The sequence below is a fragment of the Lutra lutra genome, chromosome 3 (genome assembly GCF_902655055.1).
Source record: "Lutra lutra chromosome 3, mLutLut1.2, whole genome shotgun sequence".
Taxonomy (NCBI): domain Eukaryota; kingdom Metazoa; phylum Chordata; class Mammalia; order Carnivora; family Mustelidae; genus Lutra; species Lutra lutra.
Genome location: NC_062280.1, coordinates 39,037,294 through 39,057,997, shown reverse-complemented (window position 1 = coordinate 39,057,997; position 20,704 = coordinate 39,037,294). Strand labels below are relative to the sequence as shown.

At 40.5% G+C, this 20,704-nt stretch overlaps 1 protein-coding gene across 17 annotated transcripts in view; it reads right to left on the bottom strand.

Moving 5' to 3' along the window:
• SP100 (SP100 nuclear antigen) overlaps window positions 1-16,492 on the bottom strand; it is a 101,254-nt gene extending 84,762 nt beyond the window's left edge. For all 17 annotated transcript variants that reach the window (XM_047721249.1, XM_047721256.1, XM_047721244.1 and 14 more), the window contains exon 1: window positions 16,341-16,492. In XM_047721249.1, the coding sequence (XP_047577205.1) occupies window positions 16,341-16,372 (32 nt within the window). In that variant the 5' untranslated portion in view covers window positions 16,373-16,492. The remainder of the gene's footprint in view (window positions 1-16,340) is intronic.
• Window positions 16,493-20,704: the final 4,212 nt, after the last annotated feature.

The following is a 20,704-nucleotide window of genomic DNA, read 5'->3' as shown; positions in this document are numbered from 1 at the left end:
TCATGACTTTTTTCCCCATGATCCTTTAGCCTTTCAAAGCTAAATTTTTTAAATTTTATTTTTTTCATATTCTATTTTTTTAACTTTTCCTCTTTCTTATTTAAAGTTTTTAACTATTCTATCTTATCAATACCTTTTAAAATCTTTTTTTAATTTCTTATTTTAATTCAATTTAATTTTTTCAGTGCTCCAAGATTCTTTGTTTATGCACCATACCCAGTGCTTCCATGTAATACTTTTAAAATTTTCATTGTTATAGTTGTATCTTATCCCTTCATTGCATTTAACCTTATTTTTTGTATACATATAGGGTTTTTTTTTTCTTTAAAATTTTGAGATACAATTTCTTCTAAATAGATCAAAATATACCCTAAACCTAGCACATGGCTTTGTTCTAGTCTCCAGCCTGATCACATTCTCTCCTCTTTTTTTCTTTTTTCAAACCAACTTCTTATCAATTCCTTTTTTAGAATCTTTTTTAATTTTCATCTTTACAGTCATATCCCATCCCTTCATCATGTTTACCCTTACTTTTGTATATAAATCAGTTTTTCTTTCTTTAAAATTTTGGGAGGTAGTTTCTTCTAACAGGTGAAAATATACCCCAAATCAACTGTGTGACTCTGTTCTATTTACCAGTCTAATATATATATTCTTTTTTCTCCCTTCTCCCCTTTCAGATCTCTTCTGATTTGGGTAGAGTATATTTTTCTGGGTTCATTGCTACCCTTTTAGTATTTTGTTCTCTCATTCTCATCTGGATAAAATGACAAGGTGGAAGAACTCACCACACACACACACACACACACACACACACACAGAACAAGAGGCAGTACTGATGGCTAGGGACCGAATCAATATGGACATTAGTAATATGTAAGAACGAGAGTTCAGAATGATGATTATTAAGGTGCTAGCTGGGCTTGAAAAAAGCATGGAAGATATTAGAGAATCCCTTTCTGGAGAAATGAAATTCTTTATGGAGAAATAAAAGAACTAAAATTTAACCAAGGTGAAATTTAAAAAGCCTTTTAATGAGATGCAATAAAAAATGGAGGCTCTTACTGCTAGGATAAATGAGGCAGAAGAGAGAATTAGTGATAGAGAAGACCAAATGATAGAGAATAAAGAAGCTGAGCAAGGATGCCTGGGTGGCTCATTTGGTTGGGCAACTGCCTTTGGCTCAGGTCATGGTCCCAGAGTCCCAGGATCCAGTCCTGCATTGGGCTCTCAGCTCCATGGGGAGTCTGCTTCTTCCTCTGACCTTCTTCCCTCTCATGTTCCCTTTCTCTCTCTCTCTCAAATAAATAAATAAATAAATAAAATATTTTTTTTTTAAAAAGCTGAGCAAAAGAGAGACAAACAACTACTGGACTACAAGGGGAGTATTTGAGAGATAAGTGATACCATAAGATGAAACAATATTTGAATAATTGGGATCCCAGAAGACGAAGAAAGAGAGAGGGGGGAAAGGTATATTGGAGCAAGTTATAGCAGAGAATTTCCTTAATTTGGTGAAGGGAACAAGCATCAAAATCCAGGAGGCACAGAGAAGCCCCCACAAAATCAATAAAAATAGGTCCACACCCCATCATCTAATAGTAAAACTTACAAGTCTCAATGACAGGAAACCCTGAAAGCAACTTGGGACAAGAGGTCTGTCACATAAAATGGTAGAAATATAGATTGGCAGCAGACCTATCCACAGAGACCTGGCAGGCCAGAAAGGACTGGCATGATATGTTCAGAGCACTAAATGAGAAAAGTATGCAGCCAAGAATACTATATCCAGCTAGGCTGTCATTGAAAACAGGAGAGATAAAAAGCTTCCAAGACAAACAAAAACTAAATGAATTTGCAAACACAAAACCAACCCTACAGGAAATATTGAAAGGAATCCTCTAAGCAAAGAGAGAGCCTAAAAGTAACGGACCAGAAAGGAACAGAGACAATATACAGTAACAGTCACCTTATAGGCAATACAATGGCACTAAATTCATATCTTTCAATAGTTATCCTGAATGTAAATGGGCTAAATGACCCAATCAAAAGACACAAGGTATCAAAATAGATAAAAAGACAAGACCAATTGATATGCTGTCTACAAGAAACTCATTTTAGACCCAAAGCCACCTCCAGATTTAAAGTGACGGGTGGAAAGCAAATTACCATGCTAATGGACATCAAAAGAAAGCTGGGGTGGCAATCCTCATATCAGATAAATTATATTTTAAGCCAAAGACTATAATAAGAGATGAGGAAGGACACTATATCATACTTAAAGGGTCTGTTCAACAAAAAGATCTAACAATTTTAAGTATCTATGCCCCTAACATGGGAGCAGCCAATTTTATAAACTAATTACTAACAAAATCAAAGAAACACATCAACAGTAATACAACAATAGTAGAGGACTTTAACACCCCCTTTACTGAAATGCACAGATCATCTAAGCAAAAGACCAACAAGGAAATAAAGGCTTTAAATGACACACTGGACCAGATGGACATCACAGATATATTTAGAACATTCCATCCCAAAACAACAGAATACACATTCTTCTCTAGTGCACATGGAACATTCTCCAGAATAGATCACATCCTGGGTCACAAATCAGGTCTCAACCAGTACCAAAAGATTGGGATCATTCCCTGCATATTTTTAGACCACAATGCTCTGAAACTAGGACTCAATCACAAGAGGAAAGTTGGAAAAAACTCAAATATGTGGAGGCTAAAGAACATCCTACTGAAGAATGAATGAGGCAAACAGGAAATTAAAGAAGAATTGAAAAAATTCATGGAAACAAATGAAAATGAAAACAACTGTTCAAAATCTTTGGGACACAGCAAAGGCAGTCCTGAAGGAGAGTATATAGCAGTACAAGCCTTTCTCAAGAAACAAGAAAGGTCTCAAGTACACAACCTAACCCTACACCTAAAGGAGCTGGAGAAAGAACAACAAAGAAAGCCTAAACCCAGCAGGAGAAGATAATTAATAAAGATCAGAGCAGAAATCAATGAAATAGAAACCAAGAGAACAGTGGAACAAATCAATGAAACTAGGAGCAGGTTCTTTGAAAGAATTAATAAGATTGAATTGTCATATGGTTTCACTTATTTGTGGAGCATAACAAATAGCATGGAGGACAAGGGGAGATGGAGAGGAGAAGGGAGTTGAGGGAAATTGGAAGGAGAGGTGAACCATGAGAGACTATGGACTCTGAAAAACAATCTGAGGGTTTTGAAGGGGCAGGGGGTGGGAGGTTGGGGGAACCAGGTGGTGGGTATTAGAGAGGGCATGGATTGCATGGAGCACTGGGTGCAGTGCAAAAACAATGAATACTGTTATGATGAAAAGAAATAAAAAATTAAAAATTAAAAAAAAAAAGCAAAACCATAAAAAAAAGATTGATAAGCCCCTGGCCAGACTTATCAAAAAGAAAAGAGAAAGGACTCAAATAAATAAAATCATGAATGAAAGAGGAGAGATCACAACACCAAAGAAATGCAAACAGTAAGACCATATTATGAGCAATTATATGCCAGCAAATTTGACAATCTGGAAGAGATGAATGCATTCCTAGAGACATATAAACTACCAAAACTGAACCAGGAAGAAATAGAAAACCTGAACAGACCCATAACCAGTAAGGAGATTGAAGCAGTCATCAAAAATCTCCCAACAAACAAGAGCCCAGGGCCAGACAGCTTCCCGGGGGAATTCTACCAAACATTTAAAGAAGAATTAATACTTATTCTCCTGTAACTGTTCCAAAAAATATAGAAGTGGAAGGAAAAATTCCAAATTCATTTCATGAGGCCAGCATTACCTTGATCCTAAAACCAGACAAAGACCCCATCAAAAAGAATTACAAACCAATATCCTTGATGAACACAGATGCAAAAATTCTCACCAAAATACTAGCCAGTAGGATACAACAGTACATTAAAAGAATTATTCACCACGACCAAGTGGGATTCCTGGGCTGCAAGACTGGTTCAACATCTGCAAATCAATCAATGTGATACAATACATTACTAAAGAACGAAAAAGAACCATATGATACTCTCAATAGATGCTGAAAAAGCATTTGACAAAGTACAGCATCTTTTCTTGATCAAAAATCTTCAAGTGTAGGCATAGAGGGTACATACCTCAATATCATCAAAGCTATCCATGAAAAACCGACAGTGAATATAATTCTCAATGGGGGAAAAACTGAGAGCTTTCCCCCTATAGTCAGAAAGCGGCAGGGATATCCACTATCACCACTGCTATTCAACATAGTACTAAAAGTCTTAGCCTCAGCAATCAACAACAAAAAGTAATAAAAGGCATCCGAATCACCAAAGAAGAAGTCAAACTCTCACTCTTTGCAGATGATATGGTATTTTATGTGAAAACCCAAAAGATTCCACTCTAAAACTGCTAGACAATGACATAAAATTTGTTAAAATCGAAGATATGCAAATTTTAATATTCAAATGTAAACAAAACAAAAAATAAGGTTATCCATAACCATATCAAAGCAAAAATCAAGAAACAGATAATGGAACAAATGTTCTATGGATGTTGAAAACACTTCACCTCTAATTTTTGACACTTCACATATTAAAAAAAATTATCAAAATATACACACTCTGGGACCCCCTGGGTGGCTCAGTCAATTAAGCATCTGACTCTTGATTTTGGCTCAGGTCATGATCTCAGAGTGGTTGGACTGAGCCCTGGGTAGGTCTCTGTGCTCACAAGGGAGTCTGCTTGAGATTTTATCTCTCCCTCTCCCTCTGCCCCATCCCTCCAGCTCTCTCTCTCATAATAAATAAATAAAATCCTTGGGGCTCCTGGGTGGCTCAGTGGGTTAAAGCCTCTGCCTTCGGCTCAGGTCCTGGGATCCTGGGATCGAGCCCCACATCGGACTCTCTGCTCGGAGGGGACCCTGCTTCCTCCTCTCTCTCTGCCTGCCTCTCTGCCTACCTGTGATCTCGGTCTGTCAAATAAATAAATAAAATCTTTTTAAAAAATTAAATAAATAAACAAATAAATAAAATCCTTAAAAAATATACAGGCTCTGGATAAATAAGCAAGCATAACTTATCATTTAATCTTGTGACGTAAAAACAAGGCACACACCATTTTCCCCAACATCCATGAAATATGTGCAATCTGGATCATAATCTTGGCCACAAAAGAAATCTCAAAAAATTATAATAAGTGGATGCTGAACAGGCTGTAGGTTAAAGAAAATAAACCAACCAGAGAGTTTACAAAAGAAAACAACAAGTACTGTGTTGGATCAAAGATAATATAGACCTTGTGGTTACAGACTATTTCCAAAATAAAGGAGGAGTAATATTCCATTGTATATATACACCATATCTTCTTTATCCATTCATCTATCAATGGGCACTTGGGCTGCTTCCACATCTTGACAGTTGTAAATAATGCAATAAACACAGGGATGCATTTATCTTTTTGAATTAGTGGTTGTTTTTTTTCTTTTGGTAAATACTCAGTAGTAGAATTACTCAATCATGTGGTATTTTATTTTTAATTATTAAAAGAATGAGATCTTGCCATTTATGACAACATGAGTGAACCAAGAGTATATTATGCTAAATTAAAGAAGTCAGACAGAAAAAGACAAGTACCATATGATTTCACTTACACATGGAATCTAAAAAACAAAACCAACAAAAAAAAACAAAATCAGACTTTTAAATTCAGAGAACAAACTGGTGGTCGCCAGAGGGGAGGTCCAGGTGATGGAATGGGTGAAATAGGTAATGGTTATTAAAAGGTACAAAGTTCCATTTATAAAATAAATAAGACACAGAGAGGAAAAGTACAGCAAAGGTGATACAGTGAGTAATATTGTAATAATGTTGTATGGTGACACATGATGATTATACTTATCCTGATGAACACTGAATAATATATAGAATTGTTGAATCAGTACCCTGTACACCTGAAACGAATATAATATTGTATGTTAATTATACTTCAATTAATAAAAAGATCAATAATAAAAAAATTTAGCCTAAAAAACATGAAACCATCATGGCAAGGAAAAAAAGAGGAAGAAAAAGTTAAATAATGAAATGAGGAGAGATGGTTCAACATTAGGACATCTCCTTAGATAATTTAGTACATCAACAAACAAAAAAGAGGAAAAAAGTACATAAGGATATCCCTAAATTGTTTTTTATTATCAATTATAGTGGTTATTTTTTATTTAATTAACATATAATGTATTATTTGTTTCAGGGGTACAGGTCTATGATTCGTCAGTCTTACACAATTCACAGCACTCACCATAGCACTTACCCTCCCCAGTGTCCATCCCTCCCACCCCCCTCTTCTTCAGAAACCCTCAGTTTGTTTCCTGAGATTAAGTCTGTTATGGTTTGTCTCCCTCTTTGGTTTCATCTTGTTTCATTTTTCCCTCCCTATGATCCTCTGTCTTGTTTCTCAAATTCCTTGTATCAGTGAGATCATATAATTGTCTTTCTCTGATTGACTTATTTCACTTAGCATAAGACCCTCTAGTTCCATCCACGTCATTGCAAATGGCAAGATTTCATTTTTTATGGCTGCATAGTATTTGTGTGTGTGTGTGTGTGTGTGTGTGTGTGCGCGCGCGCACACACACACACACACATACACACACCACCTCTTCTTTTTTTTTTTTTAAGATTTTATTTATTTATTTGACACAGAGAGAGATCACAAGCAGGCAGAAAGAGAGGAAGGGAAGCAGGCTCCCTGCCTAGCAGAGAGCCCGATGTGCGGCTCGATCCTAGGACCCCAGGATCATGACCTGAGCCGAAGGCAGAGGCTTTAACCCACTGAGCCACTCAGGTGCCCCTCACCTCTTCTTTATCCATTCATGTGTTGATGGACATCTAGGCTCTTTCCATAGTTTAGCTATTGTAGACATTGCTGCTAAAAACACTGGTGTGCATGGGCCCCTTCAGATCAGTACATTTGTATCTTTAGGGTAAAGACCCAGTAGTGCAATTGCTGGGTCATAGGGTAGCTCTACTTTCAACTTTTTGAGGAAACTCCATACTGTTTCCCAGAGTGGCTGTGCCAATTTACTTTCCCATTCATAGTGCATGAGGGTTCCCTTTTCTCCACATCCTCACCAACACTTGTTACTTCTTGACTTTTTGGTATTAGCCATTCTGAAATGTGTGAGATGATAGCTCATTGAGGTTTGGATTTGCATTTCCCTGATAATTAGTGGTGTTGAGCATCTTTTCATGAGTTTGTGGGCCACCTATAGGTCATTTTTGGGGAAATGTCTATTTAGAGCCTCTGCCAATTTTTAAATCAGATTAGCTTTTTGCTATTGAGTTGAGTTCTTTATATATTTTAAACATTAAACCCATATTGAACATATGATTTGCAAATATTTTCTCTTATTCATTAGGTTACCTTCTCGTTTTGATGATTGATGACTTCTGTTGCTGTGCGGAAGCTTTTTAATTTGATGTATTCCACTTGTTTATTTTTGCTTTTGTTGCTTTTACTTTTGGATCAAATACAAAAATTCAACACCAAGACCATTATCAAGTAGTTTGTCGACTATGTTTTCTTCTAGGACTTTTATGGTTTCAGGTCTTACATTCAAGTCTTTAATTCATTTGGGTTAATTTTTGTATACATTATATTCTATTTATAAGGGGTATATTTAAAAAATGAAACAGCTCAAGAAAACTGAAAATAAAGGGATTGGAAAAGACACACTAAGCAAATGCAAAGAGTGTTTTGCAGCAAACCTAAAATTAGAAGCAAATAGAAGTTATGTTGAAAAGCCTTACAAATAATGTAGGTTATTTCATACTGATAAAATATACACTTCACCAGACCATATTGTAGAAGTCATGATCCATAAGGAAATGTCTTTAAAATACTGAGGGGAGGGGCGCCTGGGTGGCTCAGTGGGTTAAGCTTCTGCCTTCGGCTCAGGTCATGATCCCAGACTCCTGGGATCGAGCCCGCGTCGGGCTCTCTGCTCAGCCGGGAGCCTGCTTCCCCCTCTCTCTCTCTCTGCCTGCCTCTCTGCCTACTTGTGATCTCTGTCTGTCAAATAAATAAATAAATAATCTTTAAAATACTGAGGGGAATACATTATATGTTAATAAAAAATAAAAAATTTTTAAAAATAAAAATAAAATACTGAGAGGACATATTTTATAGCTAGATAGTGGCAGAGCTAAGATTCAGAACACCCCTCCCCAAACTTCCTAAATACCCCCCTGAGCTCCTATCCTCCCTCCTGGCCAGCATTAATAGCACACTATGAATCACTATGTTATATTACTCTTTAAATATGGAGAAGCTGCAAAATCACATGTATTAGGCCACAAGAAAATTAACAATTGACTATGAAATGAAAGAAAATCTTAAGGAACACTTTTTCTAACCACATTTGATCAGACCAGAATAAACAACCAGGACAAAGAAAGATCTCCTTCAATCTTATTCACTGAGAAATTTTCAAAACTCCTTCCAAACAGTCCTTAGTTCTTATTGTTGTTGTTGTTTTTTAAGATTTTATTTATTTATTTGACAGGCATAGATCACAAGTGGGCAGAGAGGCAGGCAGAGTGAGAGAGGTGGAAGCAAGCTCCCTGCTGAGCAGAGAGCCCGATGAGGGACTCGATCCCAGGATCCTGGGATCATGACTTGAGCTGAAGGCAGAGGCTTAACCCACTGGGCCACCCAGGTGCCCCCAAACAGTCCTTAGTTTAAAAAGTAAATCAAAATAGAAATTACAGAAGAGTAAGAAACAAACTCTAATGAAAACATATAAAACCACAGACATATAAAAACCAGATATACCCAAAGTGGCACCAATTCATGGCTTAAAATGTATTTATTAGAAAACAAGAAACATTGAAAAGTAAATTAAATTTTAAATCAAAGTATTAAGAAAAGATGTCAAGGTAACCCCCCAACTGAAGACAAAAATGAAGAAAGGATAAAAATACAAAAATATAATAAAGAACAGTAAGATTTAATTAAATTTCAGACAAAAGATAAAAATAATGGATTGATAACAATCTATAGGTGATTCTTTGAAGAGGACAACAAAATGCAAAGTTTGATCAAGAGAACAAAAGAAAAGACATAAGTGAACAATGCTGGGAAGAAAGAAAATGAGTTAAGGAAAGATTAAAACTGCAGTTAAAGAAAAGGTTAAAACTTTACAAAAGAAATCCTTGTATAATTTTCTACCAATAAATATGACAATCTAGGAAAAATGGCTACTTTTTAGGAAAATATGAATCATCAAAACTGAGCGTCAACATGAGAACTAAATAGAACTAAAAGTAATAGGAATGTATAATGTATTTCAAGACCAATCCTAACCCTGCTGCCTCCCCCACTACAATATCAGTTTCAAATAGTTTTATAGACAATTTCCAGCAACCCTTCAAAGAACAGATAATATCCATATTAAATAAACCATTCCAATACAATTTTATAAATTTTCAAATCACTCTAAATCATTGTTTTAAAAGATATTATTTATTTATTTGACAGACAGAGATCACAAATAGGTAGAGAGGCAGGCAGAGAGAGGGCGGGGAAGCAGGCTCCCTGCTGAGCAAAGAGCCTAATGCGGGACTTGATCTCAGGACCCTAGGATCATGACCTGAGCTGAAGGCAGAGGCTTTAACCCATTGAGCCACCCAGGTGCCACACCCTACATCATTTTAAGACTACTTTATTTCTGCTATAAATACCAGATAAATGAAAGTCCTTAATAATTAGCAAACCAAATTCAGCATGCATTAAAATGATCATACACCATGATCACGTGGGACTTATTTCAAGGATACAAGGGTGGTTCAATATCAGTAAATCAATCAATATGATACTAACTTAAATAAAATGAAGGACACAAGTCTTATGATCATCTCAACAGATGCTGAAAAACTATTAGACCAAACTCATTACTCATTTATGATTAAAAACTCTCAACAAAGTAGGGTTAGAGGGAACATATCTGAACATAATAAAGGGCATAAAGGATGTACCAACAACTAACACCATCCTCAACAGTGAAATGCTAAAAGCTTTTCCTCTAAGATCATAAACAAGGTAAGGATGTCCCCTACCTTGCTACTTGTTTTCAACATAGTACTGGAAGTCCTAACTATAACAATCAGACAAGAAAAAGAAATAAAAAGCATCTGAACTAGTAAAGAAATAAAACTGTCACTGTTTGCAGAAGACGTGATACTATATATAGAAAACCCAAAAGACTCCACCAAAAAAACCTGTTAGATCTAATAAACAAATTTGGTAAAGTTGCAGGATATAAAATTAATATACAGAAATCTGTTGTGTTTTCTATACATGTATAACAAACTAACAGAAAGAGAAATTAAGAAAATCCCATTTACAATAGCACCAAAAATAACAAAATACCTAGGAATAAATTTAAACAAGGAGGTAAAAGACTTGTACTCTGAAAACTGTAAGACACTGATGAAAGAAATTAAAGATGACACAAATAAGTGGACAGATAACACTACGGTCATGGATCAAAACAAATTAATGTTAAAATTTTCATACTACTGAAAGCAATATACAGATTCAATTTAATTCCTATCAAAATACCAACAATATTCTTCACAAACTAAAACAAATAATCCAGAAATTTGTATGGAAACACAAAAGATCCCAAGTAGCCAGAGCAAACTTGAGGAAGAATAACAAAGCTGGAGGCATGACAATCCCAGATTTCATGCTATACTACAACACTATGATAATCAAAACAGGATGGTACTAGCACAAAAATAGAAAGATCAGTGGAACAGAATAGAGAGCCCAAAAATAAACCCACATTTATACAGCCAAGTAATCTATGATAAAGGAAGCAAGAATATACAATGGGGGAAAAGACAGTATCTTCAATTAGTGAGGCTAGGAAAACTGGACAGCTACATGCAAAAGAATGAAACTGGACACTATCTTTTTTTTTTAAGATTTTATTTATTTGACAGAGAGAGAAAATCACAAGTAGGCAGAGAGGCAGGCAGAGAGAGAAAGGGGAGGAAGCAGGCTTCCTGTGGAGCAGAGAGCCCGATGCGGGGCTCGATCCCAGGACCCTGGGATCATGACCTGAGCCGAAGGCAGAGGCTTTAACCCACTGAGCCACCCAGGCACCCCAGAACTGGACACTATCTTACAACATACACAAAAATAAACTCAAAATGGATTAAAGTCCTAAATGTAAGACCTAAAAGATAAGACTCCTAAGAGAAAAATAGGTAGTAAACTCTTGGACATTGGTCTCAACAATATTTTTTTTAAGTAGGCTCTATGACCAACATGTGTCTTGAACTAATGACCCCGAGATCAAGAGTTACATAATCTACCAACTGAGCCTGCCAGGTGCCCCAAATGATCTTAATGAGATATATAGATACATAGATATATAGAGAAATATATAAAAATTATATATATATATATATATATATATATATATATATATATATTTGGATCTCTTTAGGCAAGTGCAACAAAAGCAAAACTAAACAATTGGAACCACCTGAAACTAAAAAGCTTTGTACAGTGAAAGAAACCATCTACAAAAGGCAACCTGGTAGAGGGGAGAAGATATTTGCAAATGACCTATTTCATAGGGGGTTAGTATCTAAAACATAAAGAACTGCTACAACTCAACACCAAAAAAATAAGCAATCCAATTAAAAAATGGATGGAGGACTGAATAGACATTTTCCCAAAGAAGACATACAGATGGCCAACAGACATAGAAGATGCTTAACATCACTAATGATCAGATAAGTGCAAATCCAAACCATGAGATGTCACCTCACACCTGTCAGAATGGCCAGAATCAAAAAGACAAGACATAACAAGTGTTGGTGAGGATGTGGAGAAAAAGAAACACTTAATGCACTGTTGGTAGAAATGTAAATTAGTACAGCCACTATGAAAAATGGTATGGAGGTTCCTCAAAAGATTAAAAACAGAAATACTGTGTGAGCCAGGAATTCTACATCTGGATATTTATCTGAAGAAAATGAAAATGCTAATTCAAAAAGATATGTGCACCCTCATATTCATTGCAGCATTGTTTACAGTAGCCAAAATATGAAAACAATGTAAGTTTCCATCAATAGAGGAATGGCTAAGGAAGATTCTGTAATATATATTATATAATGGAATATTACTCAGCCATAAAAAAGAAGGAAATCTTGTCATTTTCATGACATGGATGGACCTAGAGGGTATGACATTAAGTAAAATAAGTCAGAGAAAGACAGTACTGTAAGTGAAAACTTACATGCAGAATCTAAAAAATAAACAAATGAATAAACACGACAAAACAGAAACAGACTCATAAATACAGGGAACAAACTGATGATTGCCCGAGAGGAGGTAGGTGGGGGGAATGGGTAAAACAGGTGAAGGGGATTCAGAGGTACACACATCCAGTTATAAAATAAATAAGCCAAGGGGAGGTAGGGGCACCTGGGTGGCTCAGTGGGTTAAGCCTCTGCTTTCGGCTCAGGTCATGATCTCAGGGTCCTGGGATCGAGTCCTGCATGAGGCTCTCTGCTCAGCAGGGAGCCTGCTTCCCCCTCTCTCTCTGCCTGCCTCTCTGCCTACTTATGATCTCTCTCTGTCAAATAAACAAATAAAATCTTAAAAAAAAATAAAAAATAAAAATAAAAAAGCCAAGGGGATGTAGAATATAGCACAGAGAATACAGTCAATAATAATGTAATAATTTTGTATGGTTACAGGTGGTAACTAAACTTACTCTGGCAGTGGTTTCATAATGTATATACATGTCAAATCATTATGCTGTACACCTGAAACCAATATAATATTATATGCCAATTATACTTTGTTTAAAACAAAAAACAGAACCCAATGAACAAAAAGACAAAACAAAAGACATCAACTTGAAAATTTAAGAAAGTCTAGAAACCCCAAAAAGGATAAACACAAAACAAAAAAACAAAACTTAAAAATTTTAAGAAACAAACAAATCTAGACTTACTACAGTGTAAGTGCTGAGAGAAAAATCTTAAAAGCATTCATAGGACAAATTCATGAACCACAACCAAACCTCAAGCAATAAACTTTGAAAACTGACAGTTAATTAACTAGTCAATCCATGACTATACATTCCTGGTGTGGTGGGGCAGGATTCAAAAATCTCCCCCAACTCCCATAAGCAATATAGCTTTCTGTTGGAAAAACTGTGAAAGTTGAAAAAAAAATTTAAAAATGTTACTAAAGAGATGGAACTATGGTAAGGCATTAGCAGGCAAAAGTAAAGTCAAAAGGAGAAACCAGAGACAGAAGCAGGCACAGAGCCACTTTTGACTTAATGGAATGCTGATTCAAGGGAATCGGAACCTCAGGTTTGACAACTTTAAGGGGTGAGGGGGACAGAAGTGAAGTCTGGAGTCCACACAAGGTGGAGGGTCCAGCGGGAGTCCCGGCCACCCCACCACATCTTCCCAGTGAGAATGGAGTGCAGCGGGCAGCTCTGGAAAGACGTGGCTTCCCCCAGGTGCTCTCAGACCCGGACCTGTGTCAAGGAGTTCCTGGAGGCACCTGAATGTGGCAAACCAAAACTCTTTCCAAAGTCGTACCTTCATTGCAGTCCTTGATTTTACCTAAAAATAATTTCCCCAATACAGTGCTAGTACACAAAGACACTGAGCAAAAAAACCTTTGTGAACAGAACATTATGTTTCCCTTTTCTTTGTGGGAAGGGGAAAATGGCAACTTTTTAAGTGGAGAAGCCTGGCAAACACCACCTCCATTCAATGATGAAGGTCAATTTCTCTGGGGATAAGTCAGGTTGGCATATATCCCCTGATGTGATGTGATGAGGAGGGCACTTCACTTCCTTGGTACACTCTCAGAAAACCCATCAGCCAGTCTAATCCTGAGAAATCATCCAGGTGAATGCAAATTAAAAAGCAGTCTACAGAATGCCTGACCAGTACTCTTCAAACTGTCAAGGTCGTGAAAGAAAAGGAGAGACTGAGAAACTGTCACACACCAGAAGTGAGTGGAGTCCTGGATTGCATCGTGGAACAGTGTATTAATGTGTATTAATGGAAAAGCTGATGAAACTGAAAAAAAAAAAAAAAAGAAAAAGTCCAGAGTTTAATTCACAGTGATGTTACCAATACTGGTTTTTCAGTTTTGAAAAATGTGCCACAGTCATGTCAGAGGGATAATGTCACAGGAAATGAATCTGGGTATGCAGAATGTAAAAACTTTGTACTCTCTCTGCAACTTCTCTGTAAATGTAAAATTATTCTAAAATTAAAAGCTTGTTTTAAAAAAAAAGTATGAGTGAGAAGCAGCAGAAACAACAGAAAACAGGGCCAGCTACAAACACCTCCCATGTTGAAAGTCTTAGATACCAACCTAAAATTTCTTTAATCTGTTAGATCTTTTATAAAACCTTTTTATAAAAGAAATCTACAGCAAACATCATCCATAACGTGCAGTGATAAAAACTTTCCCTTTGGGATTAGGATCAAGATGGAATCATTGCCATCAGTACTGGGGATAGACTTGAATCCACCATCTTAAGAGCTCAGGAGCTGTGGCTGAACACCATGCACAGAATTCATCGTAACTTTTCCCCCTCACATGAATTATTTATAACAGAGGGTGCATCTAGCTTATGAAATCAATAGTATAAAAAGTCTACACTGTAAATTTTAAGCTTTAATAAGATCGAGTCATCATAAACAAAGTTCAAAGACAAGGAGAGTATATTTATAACTTTCAGAATATTTAGCAAATTCTCCTTTCTTGTTAAAGAAAAGACAATCATGTCAACTGAGTAACACTGGCCAATAAGTGAACCAGCAATTTATGGAAGAGGCAAATGGCCAATAAACACTGTCCAGCCTCCCGTGGAATCAGGAAAATGCACAGTAAATCAGGATGCAACTTTTATCCACCATCTTTGCAAAGTTTGGGTGTGGGGAGAGGGTTTCTCTCATTTGATATTGGCTCAGCTACTTAGAAAGACAATCTGGCAGGATGTATAAACAAGTAAATATTAGTAACCTTTGCCTCCATGATTCCACTTTTTTGGTTGTTGACATGAGACAAATACTTGTAAATGTGCAAAAATATAAGGAAATAGATGATTCTTATCATAGCTTGTTGGTAAAGTGAACAACTGAATATGACCTAAATGTCCATCAGTGGGGGCTATGGGGGGGGGGGATGGTTTAAGACTTACGATATATTGATTCTATGGAACAGCATGTAGCTCTTAAAAAGAATGGAGTGTATCTATACGAAGGTGATCGCTAGGATTTTCACTCTTAAAATAAGAGAAAATGAAAAATGGGATATGTAATATAATCCCATTTATTGAAAAGACAAGGCACAATGTGCATATTTAGGCATAGAAGCTATAAATAGAAATGCACAGAAAAAGATCTGAAAGGCTCTTCAGGAAACACTTAATAGGACCCAACTGGAAGTTGCAGTGGGGTAGGTGGGAAACGGGGCTCTTGCCTTTGACATACTTCCATTTTGTTTAAAATTTTATGAACAAGAATGTATGATGCATTTCTTTTGTAGTAAATAATAAATTGATTAAAATATTAAGTAATATTATTTCTGACCCATTACTAGAGAAAAAGGATTTTTGCCCACTCCACACCCCCCACTTCTTTTTTGGTCAGAGACACAATCCATTCCAGAACAGAAAATCATAGTCAAGATAAAACCCCTGAGCCTGCACTTCTCTTGGGTGGTCTGGAGCCTTTCTCCTCCTTTTACTTTCTTTGGTCAAGAGGATGAGGACCCAGCCAGAGAGGAGCAGGGCCCGAAGGAGGCCTGTCTGAAGGAGAAGTGTGAGCCCACAGCACCCCATGTTTTAGCGTAAGTCAGGTGTTGACTCTGATCTGCATATCTTCTCAACAACCTTCTTTGCGGTGAGTCACAAAGGAAGAGGAGGCCCGAGGGAAAGGAGAAAGTTCAGAGGTCACAAGGAGACAGCAAATCCCTGTCACAAGCCTCATAAAGGACCGGGACTTCAGACAGGCCTCCAGCTGAGCCCGGTGACCAAAAAAAAAGAAAGAGAGTCGTATGTGTGGTGGAAAGCTGGATGAACACCTCATTTCCTCGTTACCCCTTCCTGCCCTTAGTATATTACAAGCCAGCATTCTTATAAACCGGGTCTCAAGTAGAGATTTAGTTTAGTGTCTCAACTTCAGGGTCTTTAGAAAGACAGGGAAGCAGTCCGTGGCCAGAGAGAGACAGAGGTGAGAGGGAAGGAGATCGAGACTGACCTGGTGCTGAAGCCACTGCCTCCATCGGCCATCTTCCCCCTCTGGCCCACCTGGGCTCCGCCTGGGCCTCAAGTGTGGCCTCTGAACCCTCCGTCCCGTGGCCTGGTTCAGGGTGGCTGCCTGAGCCCAGAGCAGGAAGTTTGTGAATTGCCTCACACCCAGAGAGCTCCGCCCAAATGGGGAAAAGAGAAGTGAAAGTATCTCCAAGTTGCCAGGCATTGTTTCCCTCCTGAAGCTCCATGATGGGTTCTTAGGCCCCAAGACACAGAACAACAGGAATGGAGGTGGAGGAGGGACAATCAGGGCCCCGAGGAGCAGAGCCAGGCCCCAGGGGGCCACTTGTTGGCACAAAGACACAGAAACATCTATGTGTCCTCCAGTGCTTCCTGACCTGTCTAAGATGGTTTCTGAGTATAATGGGGTGGGCACATCGGGGGGTGGGCGTGGGGGGGACTCCTTATTTGCCCCTTCCCCTCACCGACATGGCTGGGGGGCGAAAGAGGGAAAGAGAAAGTTCACATCTTCTCCCTTCCTGTGGGAGAGCCTGGACCCAGCAAGATGCCAGTGTGGGAACCCAGGACTGGAGAGAGCCCAAATTCTCAGCATCCTAAACCAGGGCAAGTGTGCTTAGTGTCCCTGGAAATCCGCCAAAGGTAAGAGAGAAATCTGCAAGGCCACAGCCAAGGCGATGATGTTGGTTAACGTCTCAGGTGCCTGGGTTTAAAGTGTATTTCCCAAATTCAGCCCTGAGACACCTGAAAAGCAGTCAGTCACCAGGATGCCAAGCAGCATCGGCTTCCCTTGGATGGAGAGGGAGGTTGGAACGGACAGGACCTGGAAGCCAATGGGCAGGTGAGCCCCGTGGGGAGGAGGACCCTCTGCCTCAGAGTCCCGTCTGTCCACGATGTCTCCTTCAGATGCGAATCATCATTCCACAAAGCCTGAGAAGTGACCCAGAAGACTTCATTACATTTGAAACCGCCGGGGGAAGGAGGTTTCTATCCTGTTTCCATGGATATTCTGTCTTTCCCCCAAAGGAGCAAATGGCAGTCTGGCTGGGATTCCAGGTTGTTGACAAATACTCCTTTACCCATGGGCCAGGTGTCTATACCAGGAGCAGCACACACACCGGGATCTCTCTCCCGCTTTCCCTCTCTCCCGCTCTATCTCTCTCCCACTCTCCCTCCCTCCCTCCCTCACTTGCAGGGGTAGCAGGACTAGGAAGCTGAGGCAGTGTTGAGCACATCTGTCCTCTGTTTCTGGCCTCCATGGGACACAGATGACACCAGCCTTTTCTAGTGTCCCCTGTCTCTCTCCTTCTCTGTCCCTGGGCAGCAGACTGACCCAAGGCCACCACCATACTGGGTATTGGCATATATGTGCCAGCTTTTCCGTGGATCTACATAGGGCACCTGGAATAGAGGCCACTGAGTGGCCGGCAGGAGTGGGGACATCCACGGGTGGCTGCTGCTGCGAGGAACACTGACAACAGGGCACTGTCCTCAAAGTAGCCCAATGCTGGACCTGGAGGCCTGGAAGGTGGGAGAGGCATGCTGAGGAGGGACTATGGGGCAAAGGACCCACCAGGGGACAGGCTCTGTGAATGTCCCCAGGAGCAGCTTCTGTTCAGACTTTCATAGCAAGGCTAAGTCTCCAATTCAGGAGACCCCTTTGGGGACCAGAGGTTTGTCCCTAGGAACTCAAAGGTGGGAAGGTTTGGTGGCAGCAGCCACAATGGCTGCTAGGGAAAGGACATAACAGCCTTGGCACTTCTGTGGATGTGGAATCACAGGGAAACCCAGCACCTAGGATGTAAGTGGGAACACTCAGGCCCTGCTCCAATGTCCCTGAAAGGGACATCCATCAGTGGGACTCATCTGGACTCCCTAACCTCCCCTCCTTTCTGCAGAGACTCTGGTGGAAGGGGTGAGCCGGCTCCTTGCTGGGTCTCCCAGGGCTCATGGCGCCTGAAAAGGCTAAGTCTCTGTTGGCTTTTCCAAGGTCAAGTGCACAGGGACAGGACGTTGTGGGGGTTGTGGGAGGCTGGGGGTGTGTCTGATTGATTAGAGCAGCCTGAGGCTGTGTGGATAAGCTCAGGTTGGGGGTTCAGTTTGAAGGATCCCTTTTTGCTATATACTAAGCCCTGAGTCCCAATGTAGCTTTTATCAGGAAGAAAGCTGATATTTTGAACCCCATCTATTCAGTTTTATAACGATCTGCCTGCTGGTGTGGAACTCAGGTGAGGGAAAGGGAAGCACTTCGGGGGGTGGGGGCAGCGTATGGGTACACATCTCTTTCCACGAGTTCTCATCTACCCGTGCTCCAGATGGGTAAAGAGGCTCGGAGTCCTACCTTCTTGCAATTGCATGGTCATAACCCAGTCATCCCGAACGGATTCTGTGGGTATTTGGAGGCAATATTTCTGTGTTGAGGGGCTGGGGCTGAGGTGGGGGCGGGGCCCTTTTCCCACTAAACCAGAATCTCAGGGACCCCGCAGTTGGTGGCGGAGGCGCAGATTCCTGTTGCTGCCAAGTTTGTACAAGGCCAGAGGGATTGCTGGGGGTGAAGTGTGAAGGTTTCTACAGGGAAGAGAGTGACTCCTTGGAAAGGGGGCTGGGAAGAGGCATGTGGGGAGAAGAGGAAGTGGTTAAGGGGCGTGGGTTGTGGGGAGTGACAGAGAACTCCCGGGCCCCTCGAGAAAGACGTCTGGGCCACTTTCCGAAAGCCTGCACTCCCCTCTAGTGACCATACTAGGCATTGCACTCTCCTTAGACCTGACGTCCGTCGCCTGCTCCGCCTGTTCCGAGAAACCGAAACCGGAAATTGTTCTTGTAACTTTTTAACCCCTCGAAATCAGCAGCAGGAGCGCCTTTATTTCTTTCTACATGAAGGTTAACCAATTTAAGGATTGGGTCCTGAGATGATTTTGAGATGCACACACGGACAAGCTTCTGGCCTGGACAGGGTCCTCCACACCTGCTGACCTTCATCTGGAGGTGAAGGGGAGGGAGACTGCTTTACCAGCAGGAGCTCTGGCTAGAAATGGGTGTGGCTGGGGAGACCTTGGGCACTCCCAGGGCACCTGTGCCTGGGGCTGAGAAAGTCCCACGCAGAGGATGAGGTTGGCCTTCACAAACCAGCAGCTTGACAGTCCTGGGCCAGGGAAATCCCAACAAGAGTCTAACGGGCACCCCCCTACCCCCTAGGGCCAAGTCCTGTGCTTTTTTCCCCCCCGGCCTGGGACCTGTGTTTCTCACATATACAAGTACTGTGCTGGTGAAATGGGCTGGCATCCTGGAGGATCCAGCACACTGGTACACAAGGAACATGTACGTCCGGCCAGGTCATCTAGTGGCCCCAGGAACACAGAGATATGCCCCTGAAGCTCTCCACCAGGCTCTGTGGGCCATCCCATGTCTCACCTTAGAGTGAAGTTTGTCAGCAGCAGGTATCCTCCCAGGTCTCCTGGTCCAATGGTTCATGGTCAAGACCACAACCAGCATAGTTGTAAGGATTTCTCAAGACAATGACACTGAAGTTAAAACCTCACCACTCTCATTTGACTCTGGCTCATAAATTATCCTGGGGCATTAAGAGAAGACAGGGAAAGTTCCCTAGAGGTCGGATGCCATTTCTGCAACTTCTCCCACCTTTTGAGAATGGCCAGTGGGCTCTGTCGTATAGGTGAAACCTTCCCCTCCCTAGAGAAGGAAGACCCCTCTGCCTCTTCTGGGCATTCCATCTATAGTCTATGGCACCCCCTCCCATGAATAATTCAAGGGTGGAGGGGAAACTTCAGCCTCCTGAAGGTGAAGCCAGGGTGAGGGGCTCTCATGTATCCAAGAGCCTGGATCCCAGGCCAAGATGTGAGGACAATAATGGCTTCCTTGAGCTGTGCCTCAAGAACCCAGCTTCAGAAATTGTGTCCTCGCCCCCTAGGGAACTTCAGCAGGTCGGGCCTGGATTTACCACTTGCCATCAGATGAAGGTATCGTGTAAGAATCCAGGGACTGTCTTGTATTTCCTGAATACACACGAAGTAAAGGCATCAGCCAGCTCCTACAGGGCACTTCCACCACACACAGGGACACAAGATTTTGCAAAAACTTCAAAGAGTGGACATGTCCAAGGGCATGCTGAGAGCATCTGCCACGGGCTCTGTCTCTGTTCTCAGAGACCCTGGGAAGTGGTCACAGACACCAGACAAGCCAGAAGCTGGAGCCACATCGTTTTGTAGCTAAGGCTCATGCTCCTGAGATCTCAAGGCTGGGGTCCTGCATCTTCCTCCCCATCCAAACACAGGCAAGCATAGAAGGGCCCTCAGAGATGGTGGGATGGAGTGTGGTCCTCCCTGCCTCCTCAGC